At 38.4% G+C, this 10,690-nt stretch overlaps 1 protein-coding gene across 1 annotated transcript in view; it reads left to right on the forward strand.

Annotated features, from left to right (window-relative positions):
- LOC102426895 (adenylate kinase 9-like) overlaps positions 1–10,690 on the forward strand; it is a 112,034-nt gene that overhangs the window by 74,742 nt on the left and 26,602 nt on the right. Inside the window, exons 26-29 of the mRNA XM_023747947.1 lie at positions 1,400–1,660; positions 2,977–3,101; positions 4,849–5,068; positions 7,743–7,800. Coding sequence (XP_023603715.1) covers positions 1,400–1,660; positions 2,977–3,101; positions 4,849–5,068; positions 7,743–7,800 — 664 coding nt within the window. The remainder of the gene's footprint in view (positions 1–1,399; positions 1,661–2,976; positions 3,102–4,848; positions 5,069–7,742; positions 7,801–10,690) is intronic.

The raw sequence follows: 10,690 nt of genomic DNA on the forward strand, positions 1-10,690 counted from the left end.
ATCCTCTGTGGAAGGGTGATTACTCAGGTGAGACTGCTGTTAATCTGGTTCCATCCAGAGGCATGATTATAGGGGCAAATTCATGCCCGATTGCTTGACTCTCAAGAGCAGGATGACCCTGATTCAGAAGATTGCAAAAGAGTGTTCCGAAAGGTGAGTGGTCCTTGTCAATGAAACTGTTTTCAACTGGTTTCAGTAGCTGTAGAACAATCCATCTTTTCCTAAGTTTGTAGGGACGTTTTTATCCTTACTTGTTTCCCACTTTGGAACAATTTTCTACATTCTTTAAAAAGTATTTTATTAAAGTGCCCAGCTGGCTTGGCTCAGTGGTTGAGCATCAGCCTATGAAAGTGGAGGTCATGGTTCGGTTCTGGGTTGGGGCACATGCTGGGGTTCTGGGTGCTGTCCCCAGTAGGGGGTGTATGGGAGGCAGCCAATCGATGATTCTTTCTCATCATTGATGTTTCTCTCTCTCTCTCTCTCTCTCTCTCTCTCCTTTCCTCTCTGAAATCAATAAAAAATATTTTAAAGTATTTATTAAAGCCAAACACAAAAGAACAAATACTGTACAATTCGACTTATACAAGGTACCTAGAATAAATTTATAGGGACAGAAAATAAGAGTGGTTGCCAGGGGCTAGGAAAAGGGGAGAATAGAAGTTGCTGTTTGATGGGTACAGAGTTCCAGTTTTGGGATAATAAAAAAGTTCTGGAGAGAGAGAGTGGTGATGGGTGCACAACATTATGAATATACATAATGCCACTGAATTTACACTTAAAATGGTCAAAATGGTAAGTTTTATGTTATGTATATTTTAACGCAATTAATAAAAGAACACATTGTGGCAATATTTTATTCATTTTTAAAAACAAAGCACACACATAGTAACACCAGCTCTAAACAAGTCTTCATATTTATGTTTTACTTTCCATCTTCTTCCACATGGGTATATATTGTTTCTAGTGTATATAGTATTTATAATATTTTTCTCTTAATATTATATCATAGAAAGTTTATGTATTTCTATAGAGCTCATAATGGTTTGCCATACCATTTTAATATAATTTGTTAGACTTTTTATCATGCTAAAAATGTATCTTTCCATTCTTTGTAAATTAAAACTTTAAAAAACCCCAAACTAATTCTATTTTATTAAATGCCTTTTGGCACAAGATATCAAAATAGTCTTATGATTGTTAATGCTCCCTAAAAACTACCGTTGATGTAATGCATCATGTTAATTGATCTCCTAATGTCAAAACAGCCCTGAATTAGTTAAGTGATAATTCAGTCTTAGGGAAGGCAGTTAATTAACCTCTTTTTTTTTAAAATAGCTCAAAGCTTTCTTTCCTTTATTCTCCCTTACCCCACATCTCCCTGACCCTCCCCCTGTGGCAGGCTCCTCCATTAAGAATATGCCTTCTGGGTCCCCGTGGCTCTGGCAAAACTATTTGTGGAAGACAGTTAGCAGAAAACTTGGGCATCTTTCACATTCAGTTTGAAGAATTTCTACAAGAAAAAATCATGCTCAAAACTGAAAAGAAAGTTGGACCTGAATTTGAAGAAGAGGCTGAGGAAGAACAACTTGCAAAACAAGAACTTGAAGAGCTTGCAATTGAGGCCAATGTCACACTTGAGAAAGAATATGCAAATAAGCCGGTAGTAATATTATAACTCTCTTTGCAGATAGTTGTGTTTGCTGGTATTACTTTTGGAAAGTAGGATATAAGGGGTGTAAAACTCTATAAAGTTTCCAAGAAAAAGAAAAACATTAGCCTGTAAAAGTCATTTAAGAGGCATCCTCCCCATGTTAGATACAAACCTTACTGCTAATCTATAATTGGCAGTAAGGGACTCCCCCCCTCCCCCGCACCCCAGTGCATGATTTAGCAGTGAGGGACCCTCACCCACACCAGTGCACGAATTTTCGTGCACCCGGCCTGAAGTCTATAATATAAAATTACTGTTTCGCATGACTCCAGTAAAAACCAGAAACGCTTTCCCTAACAAGACTGTTGTATAGCATTAATTTGGGGCTACGTTATTTGATATATCTGAACTAGACTCTAAGGCTTTTTATTATTGTGTTCTCTGTGTTTTTGCTTTGTCGATAGATAGATAGATAGATAGATAGATAGATAGATATAGATAGATATGTATGTATATTTTGAGAGAGAGAGAGAGAGAGGAAGGGAGAGGGAACAAGAGAGAGAAACATCGATGTGAGAGCAAAACATCAATCAGCTGCCTCTTGCACACCCCCCCACTGGGGATTGGCCTGAAGCCTGGGCTTGTGCCCTGACCAGGAATAGAACCGGCAGGCAACCTTTCGGAGCACAGGACGATGCCCAACCAACTGAACCATACCAGATAGGACTCTGTTTTTGTTATCATGTATCATAAAAATCTGCCCCAGTGCCAATGGGAATCTCAAAATATTAATTTCTCATGATGCCTCATAAGAAAGTTTGTATGGCGCTCTTAGGTGGTTTCTATCTAGGGTTGTAATTCTAACTCACTTTTTAACCATTTCTGATATAGCAAGACCCTTTTCTTCTCAAAGGACCCACTGTAATTGGATCCAGGTACAGACTGTATTTCAGATGACTCCCTGGCTAACCCATTCTTTAATCAGGATCTACTTTTAGTAACTATAAGATAGATGACAAAAATCAGTTATAGATTGAACAAGGTTTTAGCAAAAAGTGATAAGACAGATATCCTGAGGTCATGTATGAAAATCAGTTATGCTAATCGCTAGTAGCTCCTCTTAGCTACAGTAGATATAATTTAATACTTAAAACCATATAAGATATTGGTTTAAAGAAAAAAGCCTAAATATTAAAAGGTTTAAAAGCAGCAATATAAAAAAATGTCCTGAGAAAAAACAGGTGTCATCTTAATCAACTATGTAATAGAGTATTGTTTATTAATATAGTTTTGAATTTGTTTTGTTTTCTGATTTTTGTGTTCAGCCTCCAGAAGTGCAATTTACAGAAGAAGAAGAAGCAATCAGATTATATTTAATGGAAAATGAAGCATTGCCTCCCGAAATTCTAGAAAACATTCTTTCTGAGTGGTGGCATAAAGAACCAATACGGTATCTTAATTTATATAGGATTATACATTGATTGACTTTTATTTGCCTTATTCTCAAAACTCTAAAACAGTGATGGCGAACCTTTTGAGCTCGGCGTGTCAGCATTTTGAAAAACCTTAACTCTGGTGCCATGTCACATATAGAAATTTTTTGATATTTGCAACCATAGTAAAACAAAGATTTATATTTTTGATATTTATTTTATATATTTAAATGCCATTTAACAAAGAAAAATCAACCAAAAAAATGAGTTCGCGTGTCACCTCTGACACGCGTGTCATAGGTTTGCCATCACTGCTCTAAAACGTAATACAACATAAATTTTAAAATGTTCTTCTTTACTCTCATGTAAATTAGTGATTCTATACATTAAAAACATCTGGGAAATTATTATTTTATATATTTATTTTTATTGATTTCAAAGAGGAAGGGAGAGGGATGGAGAGATAGAAACATCAATGATGAGAATCATTGATTGGCTGCCTCTTGCACGCCCCCTACTGGGAGTTGAGCCTGCAACCCGGGCATGTGCCCTTGACCAGAATCAAACCTGGGAACCTTCATTCCCCAGGCCGACGTTCTGTCACTGAGCCAAACCGGCTAGGGCTGGGAAATTATTTATAAAATACTGATGCTAGGCCCCAACCCAAAATAACTGAATCAAAATCTTTGGGAGTGTAGCCATTTTTATGGAAATTTGCCCATTTAATAAGATAGAAAACATTTTAAATGCCAATTAAGGGCTGAAACTGTCAAATGTTAATGAAAGCTCTGTTCATATTAAGAAAACATATCTAAATATAAATATTTAAACAAACCAAATTTTAGATAAGCATAATAAACTTTCATTCACAAGGGGACCAATAAAGCAAGGCCGAGTTCTCAAAGCTTAATTATTTGTTTCGTGTGTGTGTGTGTGTGTGTGTGTGTGTGTTTAAATATATTTTTATTGATTTCAGAAAGTAAGGGAGAGGGAGAGATAGAAACATCAGTGATGAGAGAGAATCATTAACCGCTGCCTCCTGTACGCAACCTGGGCATGTGCTCTTGACTGGAATCAAACCTGGGACCTTTCAGTCCGCAGCGCAACGCTCTATCCACTAAGCCAGACCAGCCAGGGTAAAGTCTGATTGTTTTATAGTTAGTTACTTCACAATGAACATGTGTTAGCATTGTAGTTATTTTCATGATTCTTCAAGTTTCATCATTCTTAAACAAGTTTGATAAGCCTATTTGGGTATAATCATCTTAATACATATGAGCCAGGATACATACATACATAATTGTCATGAGTTACAAGGGGACCCAGGGAAGGAAGTATGAATTGTTTCATGAAAGGAAGCATCATTAAAAGAAAAACTACTGAAGGATGGCTTCCCACTAAAGGTCAGCTTGTCACACCTACCTCTTTATAAAGGGTAACAAGTTCCTTAGGCTGGGCATTCCTCCTAGGCAGAGAATTTATTTTCTCTTAATTTTCATCAAATATTAAGACTATTTATAATTAAAGAGAACTTATCTACATTATAAATATAAGAATAAAATATTATCATTTTAATTTAATTCAATATATTTGAGAAAAGACACATCATGTTTATGCAAGTAGAAATATTAAAAGAACTAAGAGAGATTACTTTTTAGACTACTCATTGCACATCTTATAGAAAGTTGAGATCAATACTTTTTTCATTTTTAAACTAATATTTATAATGTAATATTTAAAATAAATTATGCAATTCATGCCTAGTTCCACAGGTTTTATATTAGATGGTTTCCCACGATATCCTGATGAGGCCCAGCTTCTAGGGGAACATGGATTTTTCCCAGATGCTGCTGTTTTAATACAAGTTGATGATCAAGATGTTTGTGATCGGCTCCTGCCTCCCCAAATTGAAAAGTGGAAACTGAAACAGAAGAAGAAATTAGAAAGGAAACTACTCATTAAAGAAATGAAGGCAAAAATCAGGGTATGTATCTCGTAAAACAGTTTTAGAGTAAATTTTTTCTGTATCCTATATAATAATCCTATATAATAAAAGGGTAATATGCAAATTGACCCTAACAGCAGAACGACCACGCAACCAGTCACTATGAGGCGCACTGATCACCTCTCGGTCCTTTTCCCTACCTGGCTGGCTCTGATCGCCCGATGGTGAACAGGGAACCGGGGGTGGGTGGTGGGGGATGTGGGTGGCTCCAGGCCAAGGCCCCCACCCCGCTGGTCGCCCCACACACAGAGGGCGACCTGAGGCAGGGGCAGTGATGGGGCCGGCGAGTGGACAGGAACAGCCTACCTCTCGGTCCCTCCCCCTAGCCATCAGGCTCTGATTGCCCAATGGCGAACAGGGCACTGGGGGTGGGTGGTGGCAGGGGGCAGGGCCAGCTGCGGGCAGCTGGAGAAGATGGCCCTGATCGCAGGCCAGGCCTAGGGACCATACCCATGCATGAATTTCATGCACTGGGCCTCTAGTTAAATTATAAAGTGGTCTTTACAAAAATGTAGTTTTCTGATTTTAATAGCATAGTCAATATGAAAACACTCTTCATCGAATATTAAGAATATTTATGATTAAAGAGTTAAGATTTATTTGAGGCCTATGTGGTTATCAACATGTTAATATTTCTCTCTCCAAGGCAAATAAAATTAAAGATTTTGGTAGCACCAAAGTATCCCTATATCAGACACAGGTACATAATGGAAGAGGCAGCAAGTGAAGCAGACCTTAAAACACAAAAAATTAAAATTATCAGTGGTTTTTTTCACTAGCTCCTGGAATTATGACACCATCCATTAAGGCTATGTAAGCCTGTGGTGAAACAGATACAGATATTAGCTTAGAACATCTTTTCTAGCCGTAATGTGAGGAGTATTCCATAAAATGTTCAAAAGTGTCATAGGAACCCAACAATTCCACTCTTAGAAATCTACCTAAGTTTCGGGCACATCCCCAGTAATGGTTGTGCAGGAGGTGGCTGATGGATGTTTCTCTCTCATCCATGTTTCTAACTCTCTATCCCCTTCTCTTCCTCTCTGTAAGGAATCAATAAAATATATTTAAAAAAAAAAAAAGAACATCTTTTCTAAAACTGTAATGTGAGGAGTATTCCATAAAATGTTCAAAAGTGTCATAGGAACCTAACAATTCCACTCTTAGAAATCTACCTAACAGAAATGAAAACATGCCCACATAAAAATATGTATATGAATGCTCATAATAACATTATTCATAATAGCCAAAAAGGAGAAACAACCCAATGGCCATCGACTGATGAATGGATAAACTAAATGTGATAGACATCCAGATAGAATACCTGAGTTCTTACATACAAAGTAATTCCCTCTGAGGGAAACACACAAAGTAGCTGAGAGAGTTTGTACCTTTTACCTCTACACATTGGTTCAGATCTTTCTCAGCCCACACCTAGCACTCCTATAGGGATCTCCTAATTGTCCTTCTGGCTTCATCTCTGGTCCCCCTAGGTCAGTGATGGCGAACCTATGACACGCGTGTCAGAGGTGACACGCAAACTCATTTTTGGGTTGATTTTTCTTTGTTAAATGGCATTTAAATATATAAAATAAATATCAAAAATATAAGTCTTTGTTTTACTATGGTTGCAAATATCAGAAAACTTCTTAACTCTGGCACCAGAGTTAAGTTAGGGTTTTTCAAAATGCTGACACGCCGAGCTCAAAAGGTTCGCCATCACTGCGCTAGGTCATCCTTCTGGTCATCTCCAGGCTACTCTTCCTGATACTTCCTAAAACTCTGACCAAGCTGCCCTCTTAGGTCTGAACTCATTGTTCTGTCATTGGAAGCCAACCAATCTTGTTCCAAATCCTTTTTCTACCCTTGTTCCTTAGTTAGAACAAATACCAACCCTCCTCTGCAGCACCCAACATACCATGTGCTTTTCCATTTCCTTGTCTGGAAGTTTTTTACATCATCCTCCACAAGCCCTGTGACATTACATGAGTTAAATCCTCTGACTTTGCTAACTCACCTATAGAGTAGAATAATACTGTCTACTTTGCATGTTTTAAGCAGAAAAAATGTAAGTATGTCCAGTATTTATTGCAGTGCTCCTGAGAGTGATGGCATCTAGCAAACATACAACGGTTAGTTAAACTTCACTAACCACAACTTATTTGAGTGAAAGGATCAGAGAAAAAAATAGACTCAAAATATGCATGTGTGTTATTGTGCATACTTCGCATTTCTTTGTAGTACAGTGTTCTCTATGTATGTTATGAAAACGCAAAGGAGACTGTATTATGTTTTTCCAACTATACAGTTAAAACACCTTCTCACCCTCTAAAGAGCTAGAGAATCTCTTTGGGGGCTCAAAAACTAAATGAATTCCATTCTATTGAGTTTTATAATTCTGTCTACAAATCTTTCTTGAGTGTCAACAAAACATGAATTCTTCAGAATGTTTACTCACTAGTTGCCAGATGAAAACACAGGGTCCTGCTGGCCCAGGCCTGAGCCCCAGAGCACGTCTTCAGGCACCACTCTAATCTCTTAGGACTTAAAGGGATTGCATTTGGAAAGCCCTGAGCCAGTGAGCCCCCAAACCTCAGTGGGCTCATTAGTTTCCATTATTCATTACAATTTTTTAATGTCTGTTTTTTTATAGGATGATATGATTGCTAAAAGAAGGGCTGAACTTGTAGCAGAGAAAGAGAAAAGAAGGAAAGAGGAGGTAAGTAAAACTTTTTTTAAAAAAAAGCAGGACACCCATTGTGTGTATGTGTCAACAGTATAAAATAAAAAGAGGCATTAAAAAGTATTGAAAGAAATAGAGTTTATGTGCAAGTAGTGAGATTATATCACTTTAATTTTTTAGAGAAAGAGGGAGAGGAAGAGAGAGAGAAACATCAATGATGAGAGAATCATTGATTGGCTGCCTCCTGCACGCCCCACATGGGGGATCGAGTTTGCAACCGGGCATGTTCCCTGACCAGGAATCAAACCGTGACCTCCTGGTTCATAGGTGGATGCTCAACCACTGAGCCACTCCAGCCAGCCTCATTTTTATTTTTTTATACCTTTTGTTATTCCATGACTGTTTACAATGACCTCTTATTATTTTTGAAATCAGAAAAAAAAATGAAAGAAAACCACTAGAGATGTTTGAGTAATCTAATGTAAAATATAACACTGCATTAAACTATGCTTCTTTTGGAATTTTAGTTTTGCTTTCACACTTCCAGCCATGCCATAGGAGATGGGCTAGAGCTTGGGATTGAGGTACAGACAGGGAGCCTGGGAAGCTGCTGCAACTAAAATATAGATTATCTTGCGATAAAGGATGCAACAGGGCAGAGCCAAGTGAACTCTGGGTCATGTTCTGTGCAGCATGCTCAGTACAGCTCCTCTCCATCTGCTGATTTTTTTAAAAAACATAAACCTTGAAGACTATGGATTTTTTTGTTTAGAGAGGAGCTATTCCCAAATTGACCTTGCTGACCCAAATGCTACAGCCAAACTAGTTCAGAGGAGGTGTAACTAGACCAGCTAGTTCTGTAAAGGACCCGAGGTCATTATACAATCAACTTACAAGTAAACCTGGCAACCAAGGCAAACAATAAGATAGTCTCTGCCTCCTTCCATTTTTTTCTGGTTTAAGGCACTCTTATATCATCTTTTAAGGTACTCTTGTATCATCTTTTCAAGGCTGACTCTTCTGTAATCTGATTTCCATCTACATAAAAATTTAACTCAACAAAAGAGGAAAAACAGAAAATAGGGCTGGCTACACATGCCACCATATGTCACCCTGGTGTGGACATGCTCAAAGACTCCTGATATAGCCCAACTGTAACTGTGGGTCAAAACATTGCAGAAGAGGGGCCAGAAGAATTATTTCTTTGTCCAAAGTATTTACAACCAAAAGTTGATCTTAAACTATTAGACGGAGAAAGTTATGGCACCATCTAAGGAACAAGAGCACTCTTCTTTTGTTTTGATCTTCATTCATGCAGTCAGTTCATCAGTAACCTTAATGGAGCACTTACTACCTGCCTGATGCTATTTTAGCACTGGACAATCAACCCTGAACAGAATTTACAAAGTCTCTGGCCTAATGTCCATTCCCTGAACAAACATGTTCTGAAATTCTACTCTGTCAAATGAGTCATGCTAATGTTTAGGATAAAAAAGACAGACACCCTGCCCAGCTGGTGTGGCTCAGTGGTTGAGCATCCACCCATGAACCAGGAGGTCACAGTTGATTCCCTGGTCAGGGCTCATGTCCAGGTTGTAGGCTCTATCCGCACTGGGGACATATAGGAAAGAGGCAGCCGATCAATGCATCGTTAGTGTTTCTATCTCTCTCTTCCTCTCCCTTCCTCTCTGAAATAAATAAAAATCATATGTAAGCCCTAGATGGTTTGGCTCAGTGGATAGAGCGTCAGCCTGCAGACTGAAGGGTCCCAGGTTCAATTCTAGTAAAGGGCACATGCCTGGGTTGTGTGCTTGTTCCCTAATAGGAGGTGTGCAAGAGGCAGCCAATCAATGATTCTTTCTTATCAATGATGTTTCTATCTCTCTCTCCCTTTCCCTTCCTCTCTGAAATCAATAAAAATATTTTTAAATATATATTTAACACACACACACAGACATCCTAACCTGGGACCAACTACAGTTAACTACCTCTAGCCCTTGAGAGTCCTTAGTGGTCCCCTTAAGAATCACCTCAAATGTCTCAGGCATATTAATTACCAAAGGATTACAGACTTTGGGATGGAATTGATCTAAACTGGTACAATCTCTCCAGTTCTTTCTGAATTTGTTCATTGATGGCTACCCAGTGCCTAACATAATGCTGACACATAGCAGGCACTAAACTTACAGTTGTTTTGTTGCTATTGTATAACATTGAGCATTATTTAATCTCTCTGAGCCTAGGTTTTTTTCATTAGAAAATGGGAAAATTGCCCTACCAACATGGCTCAGTGGTTGAGTGTCAACCTATGAACCAGGAGGTCACAGTTCGATTCCTGGTCAGGGCACATGCCCAGGTTGTGGGCTTGATCCTCAGTGTGGGGTGGTGCAATGGGCAGCCAATCAATGATTTTCTCATCATTGATGTTTCTGTCTCTTTCTTCCTCTCCCTACCTCTCTGAAATCAATAAAAATTATTTTAAAAAAAGGAAATGGGAAAATTACCTAGTTTCCCTAATTAATGGTACTTTAATTTCCCTTCTTTGCTAGTCTTCAGTTACATTTTCTTTTCCCTAAGAGAATTAGTTTCCAGGATACATTTTATAAATTCATAAATCTTATAAATTTTCTTAATTTATAACTTTCCCATTTGTTAATATTATAATGTAAAGTTTCTTAATATTTTCATTCTAAGATTCACTATTCCATCTTATAAATTAAATAGGTTTTTGTAAGTTAACTCTCCTGAGACTTAATTGATATATTTTGCCTAAGTGACTGAACGACAGGTCGCTATGGCGCGCACTGACCACCAGAGGGCAGGCGCTCAATGCAGGAGCTGCCCCCTGCTGGTCAGTGCTCGCTCCCACAGCCAACCTCCCCCGGCAAGCCAACCTCCTATGGTCACTCCCCCCTCCT

The sequence above is a fragment of the Myotis lucifugus genome, unplaced genomic scaffold (genome assembly GCF_000147115.1).
Source record: "Myotis lucifugus unplaced genomic scaffold, Myoluc2.0 scaffold_1071, whole genome shotgun sequence".
NCBI classification, from domain to species: Eukaryota; Metazoa; Chordata; class Mammalia; order Chiroptera; family Vespertilionidae; genus Myotis; species Myotis lucifugus.